Source organism: Acartia tonsa, chromosome 9 (assembly GCF_053477335.1).
Source record: "Acartia tonsa isolate MP-2025a chromosome 9, ASM5347733v1, whole genome shotgun sequence".
NCBI lineage: Eukaryota > Metazoa > Arthropoda > Copepoda > Calanoida > Acartiidae > Acartia > Acartia tonsa.
This window is the reverse complement of record NC_137268.1, coordinates 41276576-41291390: the sequence shown is the minus strand read 5'-3', so window position 1 is coordinate 41291390 and position 14815 is coordinate 41276576. Positions and strand designations below refer to the sequence as shown.

Genomic DNA, 14815 nt, shown 5'->3' with positions numbered 1-14815 from the left:
CACATTTATTGCAACTTGGTAGATGTTTCATAGAAGTTAATTTGAACTGTTTAGATATACGTCCAAGAGTGGTCGAAAAGGGGTGATTTCCCCCATCAAACTTTCAAAAATACATTAGACAAACTTTTGTAACCCCTCATTTTGCCCACAGTCTAGAAAGCTTGGACGTCACTGACTCTTTACTTATTGAGTAACTACGTTACTGAAAAAATACCAACTTATCAAATTCTAATTTCCAAAAATCAAAATTTTAATTTTTTGAAAATTGACATAGAAACAAAATTTTTCTACTTTTTGTGATGTGCAATTAGTACATTTTAATACATTTTTTAAAGTGAAGATTCTTTAATTTAGGGTGTGTACGTAAGTCAATCAGCTCTTTATCAGAATCGTTCTATCGATTTCAAACCGTGAACAAAGAAACAACGAGGCACACAGTTGTGAATTTATTTACATACATGCTTTTGCTTATTTATAGATCTTTTGATACCAAGCTGATTTTACGTGGTATAACAATCCTATTGAATTTCTGATGAGACAATTAATAGGATGATTAGGTAAATAAGTTTGCAATGCATCTCTAAAATCAAGTCTTAAAATCTAGGTATATTCAAGCAATTTTTGTGAGGAGCTTTTTAATCTTATTCTATTACTTCAATGTGAAAAGCGCTCTGTATCTACACTGGATAATGTTCGTTTGTCCGTCTGTCTAATGTGCTGAGCATAATTCCATTTAATGATGTTGTTATCCTTGTTTTTATATACATAAAAATTATTGATGATTCCCATTTATTATCCATACTTTTATCGTATTGCAATTAGGGATATACGCGCAAAGTATACTTTTAACAAGGACAATTATATTATAATCATACTAGGAAACTGAAGTATACTACATAACTGTGTATTTGAAGGCAAGAATGTAATGCAATAGTAATAGATTAGCTATATTAAAATTGACACAACGTTGCTTGAATAGAATTAAATCTATACTGATGTTATATAGTAGCTGTAATCTGAAAAATGGGATTTTGCTTAAATTTGTCATAGAGATACTAATAAAGAGTTTTAAAATTATTTTTGTATCTTTTTTTTGTGGGTAAATATCTAAAATAAAGATTAATACAACATGCAGACCGATGGACAATGGAGTCAAAGGGTAAATGACTGAAGATATAAAACTATATTTTTTACTCTATGACACAATAAGATACAATACTACTCTTACATACTTACTCCATGACTTAATCCCCATAATGAGCTACTCTTTTATTCTTACTTTATGACTAAATGACTTGACTTAGATAAAAGATAATACTACTCTTACATAGTTACTCCATGACATAATCCCCATAATAAGCTACTCTTTTATTCTTACTTTATGACTAATGACTTGACTTAGATAAGAGATAATACTACTCTTTCAAACTTACTCTATGACTACATGACTTAATATCAATAATAGATACAATCTAATGCTACTCTTATATACTTACTATTTACATGACTACATGACTTAATCTCCATAATACATATAATCTAATGCTACTCTTTTATACTTGCTCAATGACTACATGTAATCTAAATAGTAGATACAATCTATTACTACTCTTATATACTTACTCTATGCCTACATGACTTAATCTCAATAATAGATATAATCTAATGCTACTCATTCATACTTACTCAATGACTTCATGTAATCTAAATAGTAGATACAATATAATGCTACTCTTTCATACTTACTCCATGACTACATGACTTAATCTCAATAGCAGATAAAATTGTGCGTGAAATTTAGTCAATTACTTCTCACTAAGTCTCAAATTTTTACCAGGAAAACTGTCAAAAAACCTGTAATATGTTTATACAGTTACGTTAATGTTAAAATAGCAATATCAATCCACCTCTATCAATCGAGCCCCCAGAAAGACCTCAATTGATTTGAAGGGGGGTGTTCCCCCCTCCCCAATACTTTGGGGGTTAAGGAAAATGAGAGAAACTTTTTTTTATGAAGATTTCTTAAATATGCATTAAATCTGTAATTTACTTTGTTCGTTTGTCTGTCTGGCATTCTTTATTTCTTTATTCAGTAAAAAAGACTTTGTACATTTTTTTCCCCGGGACGAATTCTCTCACAAGGGTGGTGATACTCTCTCCCAAATATATAAAAACCCACAAAAGGACCTATGAAAAGCTACATTGTAAATGAGGACCATATCGGTTCCGTGGTTAGCGAGATCCTACGGTATACACAGACAGACATCCTGTTATTCTTATATAAGGATTAGCTGTATAACTAGTTTGAAATAGCTAATAAAAGAAATAATGCTATATTCAGTTTATATATATATGTGTTTTTGTTTGAACATTTGAAGCGCCAATGTAGATTACGCGTCAAAATTTGAAATAAAGATTTCTATGATTTTAAAATGTGTAAGAAATGGGTATTTAGATACGCCAAGACCAATTAGTACAAATAATAATAATGATAACTACGCATTTATGTACATTTTTTGTAACGCTTTTTAGATACTTTTTTACTTGTGAAATAGTCAAAAATCCATTAAAATTTTAACCCTTTTTTATTTTTTTTATTTTTATGACGTCACATATGACACCTTCCGTATTTCTAAATACTCCGGTGTTATGGTCCCTGTCTAATTTGTGACAAAATTCCTTGATGGCTGTTTCTGTGACAATCTGCCATTGTTTGTCCGGGGTCCGCGAAATATTCAGGGTTACTTTGGCTCTCATTACCATATTCCTGAAACATTTTTCATGCAATTAATGTAGAAAGTAGTAAGAAGCTTTACTATAAATATGGTCTTTCCGTCCGTCCGTAACGGATAGCTTTTTTCGTTTATTTAGGCATGTTAGAATTGTCCTATCGATTTCAAACTTTGTATGGTGATTTCTTTAGTGGTTATGTACGATTAAGAAAGTGTAGCAACTCTACAATCATTACCAGAATGTCCGTACGTAATTTGAGGGAAATCTAAGAGAAAAACATGACATTTTTTTGGTTGGGTTTTAGAAAACAAAAACTATGAAATCTTGTCTTTTCTCTCCTTTTTTACGGCCTAGTCTCAGCATAATTCAAATCTTTGTCTGCTTTGCAATTGTTTACCTGCTCAAGGGGCCAGTACCAACTGCCTCAAGAAACTGTTCAAAATTATTATTTCCAATCATTGTGAATCTTCCCTCGACCAAATCTGGACCTAAAAACATTTTGTTATCATCTTGTTTGAAAGTAATTGATCTTGTAGGGAATCATTTACCCCCTTCCGACATTAAAAGGCCTATTTTGGGATCCGATTTGTAAAGATTAATAAATTTCATTATTTGTCTTACATCCTATGGACACAACCCTTTGATTACACTATTTTTGTCAACTGTTTGTGAGTCAAGGCATTTCCTCTAATTTAAGATCAAGCGCCTGTAATATTTTGAATGTCTCTCGTATATTGCGGAGTAGACTCGAACTCAATACCTTTCCGAAGCTAATTCCCGGCCACGGAAAGTCCCTGGAATGTTTACCTTGTGGAGCCAGAATCTTGGCAAGGCTGTTCCTCCTGCTGGCATTTTTCTTTTCTGGTAGTTGGTCCTCATCCTCTTCGTTTATATTCATCTATAACATTAGATATATTATTAGATAATGCGCAAGATTTCCGCTGAGAGAGAAAGAGGGGACAATGGGCTGTTTATTACACCAGTCATCAAAGTTTTATAATAACGTATTCTCATTCGTTGGCTTAACAATTAATTGATTGATTAAGTTACAGCGACTAATTGTAATCTACAGAAAGGGTAATTTTGTGTATCATCATTGGGGATGTACATAAATTTATTTGCCATTGTCTTATCCCTTTAGATCCCTGATATTTCCATGTACTCTGATAAAGTGAAGCTCACAGCTGGCTAAAATAACGATACCCCCCATAATCCCCTTTACTCCATCGTATTTAAGGCATCGTACTACAGACAATTTTACAAAATTAATTTAAATAATTATTACACATCAAAGAGACAGGTTTAACAATTGTGTAAAGAAAATATTACTGTACCTGGCTTAAATTAAGTCCTTCTGGTATGATAATCTTTCTAGGTAAACTTCCAGAACGTCCTAGAATAAAAATAATAAAATATTGGAAACTAAAAAAAGGAAGCTAGTAAAAGAGGCTTACTCAATTTATGACGTCAAAAAAATTTAATCAATGAGAGGCCAGTAAACACTGTAATTGACCAATGGTAAAATTTATAGTGGCCTCTCATTGGTTAAATTTTTTTGACGTCATAATCTGAGTCAGCCACTTTTACTAGCTTCAAAAAAAGTGAAAACACTTCTGTAACTTTATAAAATTACATATCATAGACAAAAAAGTCTTTGGAAGGGAAATGGTTAAATTTTTTAACCTTAACCTTGCGGGGTCTATACCTGCAGTGTCATAACCCTACAGGGCTACCCTATACCCAACAATATAAACCACCTAGCCAACATAGGGAAAAATGAAAAACTACCCTTCCCGTACCTTTTTAAATTTATTTCAAAATGAGGGGAGGTGGGAGTTCTGTGCTCGCTAGGTAGTTTAAGGGACACCGTCAATATTAGCGCTAAAGCAGTTACTACCTTATATTAATCAGGGAAAAGGGAATGATATTCTGACAACAATTCTAAAAGAAAATTTCCCCACAACACCCTTCTCCTTTTTCTTCCCTTCTTACCCACCCCTCTTCAATTACAAAAAAAATATACTTCCGCCTTACTTTAAAAGGTTTCGTGATTTTTTGTAGAATTGATTGTTAGAATTGCTACCCCTGTATGTTAATTATCTTGCTATTATTAATGCGTTTATGCACGTGTTGAAGTTATTTTTTAAAATTTTAATTAGGGTACACTTTGTACATTACTCGGATATGATTATTTATTCTGAAAAAATAAGCAGTAGTATATTTCAGCTAAGATACTATAATGGATAAAAGATATACATGGATAAATTGACAGGTGAAAATCTGAAGTCAATTTAGCTTGCTTATATGGACCTCATTCATTGATCAGTTCATTCATCCACTAGGAAGAGTGGGAATGGGATAAATATCTATTGCTTCCTCAGTCTGTTTGGCTGTTCTTAATAATTTATTATCATTACTTAATGATGTTTTCAATTCAAGAGTGTCACTGCTTATGAGTATTTTATACCTTATTTTCAATCATTTGGTGAATACAAAAGCATTAAATCATTTTAGTGGTGGGCCAGATCGGGCATGAACCGAATTTCAGCCAATCACAGCGCGGCATTTCATAAAATGCTGTGCTCTCATTGGTGGAAAGTTGGCTCACCCCGATCTGGCTCACCGCTAAAATGATTCAAAGATCCAGCTCTTATGTTATTCAAAAAGTGTTTCCCTGTCTGTGGAGCATTTTGATATTTTAACATTTAAGTGTGCTAAAATAAAACCTGCTAATTATTCATTGCTACAAAAGTAAATATAAACATTTCCATAAGGAAAAAACAATTTGTATACTCAGAAGCAGGGGTATATACACTAGACTATAAAAGTTTTAAAGATTTTTAATCAATATAATAGATTTGAAATCTGCATAAAATTTTAAGGATTTTTTATAAAATTCGTTTTTTATATAATTCTTTATTTAAAGGCGCAAATACGATTTAAGTTAATAAATTTTGACCAATAGGATAGCTGGATTGGAAACTACCTACGCTCTAATTGGTTGAATGATGTACGTCACTTAAGCTTCTCCAATCAGAGCGCAGATAGTTTTCAATCCACCAATCACAGATCTCAAAATTATTTAACTTAATTTGTATTTGCGCCTTTAAATAAAGAATTATATAAAAAACTAATTTTATAAAAAATCCTTAAAATTTTATGCAGATTTCAAATCTATTATATTGATTAAAAATCTTTCCAACTTTTATTTACTAAGTATATTTGCGATAACTTTTATTTAATGAAATCTTCCAATTTTAACATGTACAAAACGGCCTGCTTAATTGCTTCAAGATCCATGTCAGATCTATATAGGAAATAAATGTCTATAAACGAGCTCAAGTTTTCCAAGGAATATTTGTTTAAAACTCATAGTGCTCCAATAATCCATAATAAACTCTCATTGCCCAGAACGATAAGACCCATTATTTTACTTTATTAAAAATAAATTCCTTTTTTTAATTTCATGTTGCTATTTACCTTATATCAATGTATTTAATTTCTAATCATAAAAAAGAAAATTTAAATTTATAAAATAATAAATGTAAGAAAACTCTGTTTTAAAAGAATTCGATTGTGGCGACACTTTGTGTGTTCAAATATTAAACTAAAATTGTAATCATCATCCTTAACCCTTTGGTGATGGTAATGTAAAGAAAAAATATAATTTAAAAAATCTTTTTAAAATCATTTAGATTATTAAATATTTACTTTCTTTTAAATAGTAATGCCGGGTGAGGAAAATAGATTTATTGAGAAATAGATATGCATATAGAAAACTAGCCAATAGGGAGATAATTATATCGAGCCAACTCTAGTAGTCTAATATACACAGCTATTTTATTTTACGGTGGTTTTTCCTCAAAGCCTAATTGAGCCATCACCCCCCCCCCCCCTCTTTTGCAATAAGAGAAGTGAGGTTTGTTTTCTGTGATGTCGATTGTTACCATATACTAGGTTAAGTAATAAAAAATATATAATAGTTTTTATGTCTCGCTCGATCGATACTCTGTCTTTTTAGAGGTCCTCGAGACCATACAATTAGTAAGAATTCATTGAGATAAAGCATTAATTAACAGTGTCAAAACTTGTCTACAAATGATTTTAATCTATAAAAGAAATAATTTTGTTAATATTCAATGAGCATGTACATCAATTTATCTCCCATTGTCTTATCCCTTAAAATCCCTGGATGAAACTATTATTTTACCTCCATCTTGCAAGCTTAGTCTTCTGTCTTGAATGCTGTGTGCTCTGAAAAATAATTTATCAATTTATCTTTGTACTTAAAGTCGCTCAGCTACTCTTTGTTTACAGCATATCCGTACGTCTGACCCTGACAGACAGCAATTTTTCGATTTTTCTTTGTTAGTAATATATGGTAAAGTTTTTGCTTGTCCGTTAAGATCTCGCAAACCAATTAAGCATAGATGTAAAAGGGTGTTTACCCTCAACCTTTGAAACTCCTCATTTTATTCCCCTTAAAATAAAAAGCTTGGACGTCCTTACAATTAAGTTTTCCATTTTATTGACAGTTTATGTATAATGTATATGGGTCCCCGGATAGTTTTAGGATATTTTGAATCGTTTTTGGCTATATTTTCTGCCCTGGTATGTTAGGATATAAGTCTTGAGATGCTAAGGGCGATACCGCTATTACTTACGAAAATCTCCCAATAAAAGCCAAACCACTCTAGTGTCTAAAGTAGTAAAATTTTTATAATTAAGTGTCTACTAAGTAACTTTACAAATTGTCTCACAATCAGCCATGTGACGTCATAAAAATGAGGAATTATCCATTTCTTTTTTAGGGGTTTTCTTTCCCACTTCTCCTCTCATCTACTTCATTTTTATGACGTCACATGGCTGATATTAAACAGCTTTACAAACTGCTAGATAATTATATCATTAGCATGTTACAGGCTATTTTCTAAATGAAAGCCCAGTTGAAATCCATGCTTTTCTAAACTGAAGGATCTCATAGGTGATGAAAAGTTAAATTAGGACAAAAGTTTCCTCTTACAAAGATCAAGGTGAAATTGCTCTTTAATAGTTTATTCATGTGTTTTTACATTCTTGTCAATATCTTATTCTTTTTCCAAGTTAAGCTTACAATGTATCATTATTTAAGCTATCCATTCGTCGATTTTAAGACATTAATTATTTGATTTTGTAATGGTAAGTGCTAGAACAACTGTTGTTGAGAACCAAATTTTATAGAACTAAAAAAGTAACTTTTGTTTATCATAATTAGGGATGTACATTTTACAAAAAAAGCACACACTTTTTCTACAATAAAGTAAGAACATACCATAGTTTGCACTATTTTGTTTCATATTAAGCATACACATAAATAAATTCCAATTCTTAATGTTAAATATTTCTTTCTCTTTGTGTTTATGAAATGGGATACTTTTTACAAGGAAAATATAGATATTTAGATAATGTTAGAAAAAATGGATATAATTATATAATACGTGGATATATTGACAGGGGGAAATTTGTCGCCAATTTAAGTTGCAAACATGGACCTCATTTATGGGTCAGTTCTTTCATCCAGAAGGAAAGGATGGAGTAAATAGGGTGGATGGGAGATATTGTAATTTTAGCCAGCTGCAAGTATCATTTAATAAGAGTACATGAAAATCTGGTGCAACATCCAAGTAAAAATATATCGATTGTTAGCAAAACACGAATAAGTTCGAATAATGGGTTCGAATCTTGACGCAAACCTTTCTTTGATCATCTATGCTTAAAGAAAAAAAATTAATTGACCTAAATAAAAGAGCCAATAAATCCTTATACTAAAGTAACAGGATGTTTGTCTGTCTGTGTGTCTGTCTGTGTGCCTGTCTGTACCGAAGGATCTCGCTAACCGCTGAACCGATCGGGTAGCTTCTCATAAGTCCCGGGAAGGTTTTTAACTATTTTGGGGGAGGGTACCACCACCCTCTCAAGAGAAATGACAAAAAAATCGAAATTTTAAAAAACGTTTAGGAGACTTCAACGTCAAATGAAGAGGTATCGTACGTAAATAATTATAGTATAGACTTTATCAAACAAAAACATTTAAAGTGCCACTAGAGGCCTCTAGGGGCGTAGCCGCTAGTAGTATATACAGTAAGAACTATCAGAAAAAGGTACAATCAAAAAGATGGTTTTGCTAGAATACAAATTCAAAATAAAAATTTTTGGAATGAAAATGACGATTCTCAATTTTTAAAATAAAAGTTGTAATTGGGTTATAAGCAATTTTAAACAGTTTGAATCATATTTTTTTATATATTTTTTTGGTTGTTCTTTTTAGAGAGGATTTTTGGAGGGTGGTATAACCCTCCCTCAAAATAGTTATAAACCTCCACAGGACATATGAGAAGATACCCTGTAAAGATGAACACCATATCGGTTAAGCGGTTAGCGAGATCCTTCGGTACACACACACAGACAGCAGACAGAGATTCTGTTACTTTATTATATCACTAGCAGCTACGCCCCTAGGGGCACTTGAGGAGGAGAGAGTCGAATTTAATAACCCAATTTCTTATTTTAGATTTTAAAAGAAAAAATGAAAAAAAAATTGGGGAGGGGGGGCGAATTTTGTTTTGTTTTTTGGGTGGGTGCCGTGCCCCCCTCTTATTTTTAATTTTAATTAAAAAAATAAAAAAAAATTCGGGGGGGGGGGAATTTCATTTTTTGGGGGGGGTTGGGGATGTCCCATCCCCCAAGAAAATAATTATAAATCTTCCTGGGACCTACGAGAAGCTACCCTGTTAAGAAGAACCCGATCGGTTCAGCGGTTAGCGAGATCCTTCGGTACAGACACACAGATACACAAACACACAGACATCCTGTTAATTTAGTATTAGCATTACCTTAAAGTTTTCATGTCAGTAATTGGGCTGATAGATCTATCTGAGTCATCCTCTGAGCCACGTCTAGAGATAGATAGATAGATAGATAGATAGATAGATAGATAGATAGATAGATAGATAGATAGATAGATAGATAGATAGATAGATAGATAGATAGATAGATAGATAGATAGATAGATAGATAGATAGATAGATAGATATATATATAGATAGATAGATAGATAAATTGATAGATAAATTGATAGATAGATAATTGTTTAATTTTGTATTTTATTCTTAAAATTAATTTTCAACACCAATTTATTAAGGAAACAAGGATGACAACATCCATAAGTAGCGAAGCACAAAATCTATAATAAAATAGACAAACAGACAAAGTAATTCATAGAGCTGATTAACTGTTTCCATAACAAAGAAAAGAAAGAGATATATATGCAAATAAATTTGCAAAAACTTAAAATCATGAAACTTTGAAAAATTAAGGTTTATATCTGAAAGTTTTAAAAAGAAAAGCAGCTTAAAAGCAATCAGACTACCAAAGATTTTTCATACCTAAGTATGGGGCATAAAGTCAGTAACATTAGCAAGTTTCAGTAGTGCATTTTTTTTTGTAGGAGCCGAGAAAATCTGTTGCAAAAAGTAAAAGCGGTCAAAGAGCTGTTTAGAAGCAGTCTGGTCGCTATTGATGATGAATACTTAATTACGCTTCATATTGTTAGGAATGTTGACAGGAAGTTTCAGCCTTCTATCCTTTGTAGGAGCTGAGAAAATCACGTTTCCCCCAAAACGTTTCAGACATATTGATGTTTTATACATAATTATGCTCCATATTGATGGAAATGTTGACAAGAAGTTTCAGCCTTCTCTCATTTACAGGAGCCAAGAAAATCAGTTTTGAAAATTAAAAGCGGCCAAAAAGCTGCTTAAAAGCAGTCCGAACGCTATTGATGTTTTATACTTAATAATGCTTCATTTCAATAAGATTGTTGACAAGAAGTTTCAGCATTCTCTCTATTACAGGTGCCGACCAAATCAGTTTTGAAAAATAAAAGCGGCCAAAAAGCTTCTTAAAAGCAGTCCAACCGCTATTGATGTTTTATACATAATTATGCTCCATATTGATGGAAATGTTGACAAGAAGTTTCAGCCTTCTCTCATTTAAAGGAGCCAAGAAAATCAGTTTTGAAAATTAAAAGCGGCCAAAAAGCTGCTTAAAAGCAGTCCGACCGCTAACAATGTTTTATACTTAATTATGCTCCATAATGATGGAAATGTTGACATAAAGTTTCAGCCTTCTATCTTTTGTAGGAGCTGAGAAAATCACGTTTCCCCCAAAACGTTTCAGACATACATACAGACGGACATTTCAAATTATAGAGTAGCATCGCTACTAAAAATATTATATTTCTAATTTGACAAAATATATAATACTACAAGATAGTATTTGGATAAGTATTATGAAGAACATCAATAACCCTTAATTTTCTGTTTAAAGCACTTGGTAGCTGTTGGTTTATTAAAACGGGTGTATATGTTTTTTTTTATCAAAACTTGTTGAATGTTTAAGGATTTAAAGGGAAGACAATGGCCGATAAATTGATGATACACAGAAACTCCCCTTCAGTATAGTACAATTGGTGTTTGAAACGTTTGTACACTCAACTTAATAAATCAACCAATCAAAATTCAATAAAAATCCCCAAAGTTGTTAAGTCAACGAGTAAGAAAACGTTAGCATAAAACTTTGGGGACTAGTGTAACTTACACCCCAATGTCTCCGCCCTCCCTGGAAATACTTTTTTCAACAGGATATTGGATTTTGAACGTGGAATCTTTTTATTTTATAGGATCTTATTCACTCTCCTAATCAATAATTAAGATTTAAGAAGAAAGGTTTAAGGTTAATTAAAATAGAGTTTTCAAGATCAAAGGACATTATAAATTTTTCAATTATCACTTGAAAATAGTCAAAAAAAAGTCTGATATTTTTTAAGCATTTTGTAAAAAAAGCATCACGCAATATAAACGTGAATTATTTTTTTTTGAAGGAGAAAGGGAATATAACAAAAAGCTGAGAAATCTTTAAATACATTAAAACTTAATGCATCAGCCAAATAGAACAGATTTTTTGAGGTAGCTCTATGTGTTTTCTTTAATATCTCCTTTCAGACGTATTCAGATCCTAATCGAGATAGACTTCTCAATTCTCTTGTGAATATTCCCCTGGATAATCCTCAAAAATAAGAATCAAAGTTTACCTTGAGTTATTGTTATTTTCTTCATTGCAGTTTTGTTTGTCTGATTCCTACAAATAGTTTTTTTGATCATTTTTGACAGCGAAGCTAATCTATAACTCTCTTTGTCAGTCCGTCTAACTGAACGTATGTCCGTAGGTTTGTCTGCTACATGAATAACTCACCTGCTATTTGAGACAGATAATTATTTGTTTTAATATTCTCTTAACTAATCTCCATCTACTCTAAAATTTACTTGGTCCGTTGGTCCGTCTTTAATTTTTCTGGAGTATCTGTGCTTTAAAACCTTGTCATTACCTACAATAAACAATATCGCCTCACAATATCTATACTTTAAAAGCTTCTAACAACCTTAATACTCTAGGGGTTAGGTATTTTAGCGGCAAACAGATAACTAACCTTAACTCTGCATTGGAATAAAATGACCAATGGTAGGCCAATACAAGAACTAAATTACCAATGGCAGGCCAGTAAACATTTTATGTGACCAATGGTAGGCCAGTATGATGGCATTTTTATAGGCACCCTGAAAAGCTTTCATAAATTGTTTACCTTTATTTCTGGAATCCTGCTGAGGGGGCTGGAGGTGCTCACGCGTGACTGCCGCCTTTCATTCATAGCCCTGTAATAATATTTAGATTTTAAAGATTTACTTTTCTATAAGTGCTAGAATTAAAGTAAAAGATTAGAGGTAGCATATAGAGCTATATGTAACTCTGCCTACAGCTCGTGACACGATTTTGTATTAGGTATTTGAAATAAGCCAATATCGTCGAAAATATAAACACAGCCAAGTCCCTAAAAATGAACAATTTTCCAGCAGAAGAGAGGGTCTCCACCTTTTAAGTGAGGTAGTTGTTTAGATTATTTATCTATACTGTGCCAGCAAGCAAAGAACCCCCGACCCTTCCCCTATTTTTAAAAAAAAATTAATGCAGGGGGTGGGGGTAGAGTTTTTTCTTTTCAATCTCCCATGGTGAACATTAATCTATAATACAAAGTAGAAGGATGTCTGTCCGTCTGTCTGTTCGTCTTTCCCTTAAGATCTCTGTAACCACTGAACCGATCGGATTCTACTCTTTAAAAATATATACCTACAGGTCCTGTGGTGGTTTTAGGCTATTTTCTTGGGGCGTGGGAAACCCCCAACCCCCACAAAAATAAAAAAAATCCCTCTCAATTTTTTTGATGATGCAGATGATGAAGATTTTAAATTACCTCTTGGGGCAAGCCTCTAGAGGCTAGGGGCGAAGCTGCTAGTTATTTATATTGCGTTGCCCTAATCCTGAGGGGCTACACCTAACCTAACCCAGCCTAAGGAAACCATTGCCACACCAGAAAAAACTTCCAAATTTGTTTTAGTTATTTTTATTTCAAATGAAGAGAATTGGTTTCTGTTCTCAACTAGGCACTAGGGAAAACGACGTTTTTGCAATATAAACTTATACATTAACTTATCCCTAAAAATACCTAATTTTAAAACCTTGATTTACCTACAATCATTTTATTTAACTTATTATTTATTGTTCAATTTCTTAAGACAATTACTAGACAATTCAATTAAAATTCGAACAAGTAATACATCATTCAAAATAGCGAAGTTTAATAAAGAAACATAATGATTTCCCTCAAAATGCTGCTGGATTAAAAAAAAACTTTGTAAGGAAACCGTATTTTGAATGCATATTTTAGGTTAGGTTAAGTAAAGGTTAGAAGAACCTCTAAGGCAAGTAACCCGTAGGGGTAGGGCTTCACTTAGATAGAGGCCACCGCAGGGGCTAGAAACATTAAAACATCGAAGCCCAAATGTGCAAACATCATCCAAAATAGAAAAGTGGCTAGAACTATCAAAGAATAAAAATTCGAAGTTAGTAATCAGTCCTAAGAAAGGTGTAAATTGTAGAGTAGCCTTTTTTGTTTTGTTTTTGTAAAGAATTTGATTGCACATTTCTGTCAATCCTTTCAAGTTCATTACCTTCATTTCAAATATTTAAAGTTTCTAATTTTCTTTTTTTCTGTCTTTTGATTTAAAATCCTTTTTTTATCCCTTTGTCTACCAAAATTTTATTTATTTTAATAAGTAGCGAAACTACTCTATAGTTAACTTTGTCAGGTTTGTCCGTACGTCTGTTGTACGGCTAAGGAAAAACGTGATTTTCTCGACTTTAGTTAGAAAGCTTAAAATTCATGATGAAGATTCCTGTGAAATTCGGGGTTTTGTCTGTATGTCTGTCAATACTCAATAATGCTCCGAGAATTTTTCAAGTTTTCCAGGAAAACGTGAATTATTATTGTTTTCGTTTAGTGGTAGCTGTGATAATCCGCAAAACAGGCGTTATCTTATAATTGTCATTTTAATATCTGTAAAAAGTTGTCTATAATACATTGAGATAAATATCAATTCTGCAATCAACAGGTAAACAACTTAAGATATTAATCAAACCATTTATTTCTTCAAATTTATTTTTATCTGAGATTATTTTCATTTTCCATATCTCTCTTTGTCTGTCTCTGTATCCTCTTTGTCTATCTTTCTCTGTCTTTGTCTCTGACTCTTTTTGTCCGTCTCTGTCTCTCCCTGTCTCTCTCTCTCTTTGTCTCTGTCTCTCTTTCTCTGTCTCTGTCTCTGTCTCTCTCTGTCTCTCTCTGTCTCTCTCTGTCTCTGTCTCTCTTTCTCTGTCTTTGTCTCTGCCTTTGTCTCTGTCTCTCTCTCTCTGTCTCTCTGTCTGTCTCTCTTTGTCTGTCTCTGTCTCTCTTTGTCTGTCTCTGTCTGTCTCTGTCTTTCTTTCTCTCTATCTCTGTCTCTCTGTCTCTCTTTCTCTGTCTGTCTCTCCGTCTGTCTCTGTGTCTCTGTCTCTGTCTCTCTCACTGTCTCTGTCTCTGTAACTCTCTCAGTCTCTTTTTGTCTCTTTTTGTCTCTTTTTGTCTCTTTTTGTCTCTTTTTGTGTCTTTTTG

At 32.6% G+C, this 14815-nt stretch overlaps 1 protein-coding gene across 2 annotated transcripts in view; it reads right to left on the bottom strand.

Annotated features, from left to right (window-relative positions):
- The window catches only part of LOC145328952 (uncharacterized), a 29704-nt gene that overhangs the window by 11716 nt on the left and 3173 nt on the right, over positions 1-14815 (bottom strand). For both annotated transcript variants that reach the window (XM_080172925.1, XM_080172926.1), the window contains exons 2-9: positions 12413-12482; positions 11864-11910; positions 9606-9668; positions 6944-6987; positions 4068-4126; positions 3541-3631; positions 3131-3221; positions 2682-2767 (exon numbers count right to left, since the gene is read on the bottom strand). In XM_080172925.1, coding sequence (XP_080029051.1) covers positions 2682-2767; positions 3131-3221; positions 3541-3631; positions 4068-4126; positions 6944-6987; positions 9606-9668; positions 11864-11910; positions 12413-12482 — 551 coding nt within the window. The remainder of the gene's footprint in view (positions 1-2681; positions 2768-3130; positions 3222-3540; positions 3632-4067; positions 4127-6943; positions 6988-9605; positions 9669-11863; positions 11911-12412; positions 12483-14815) is intronic.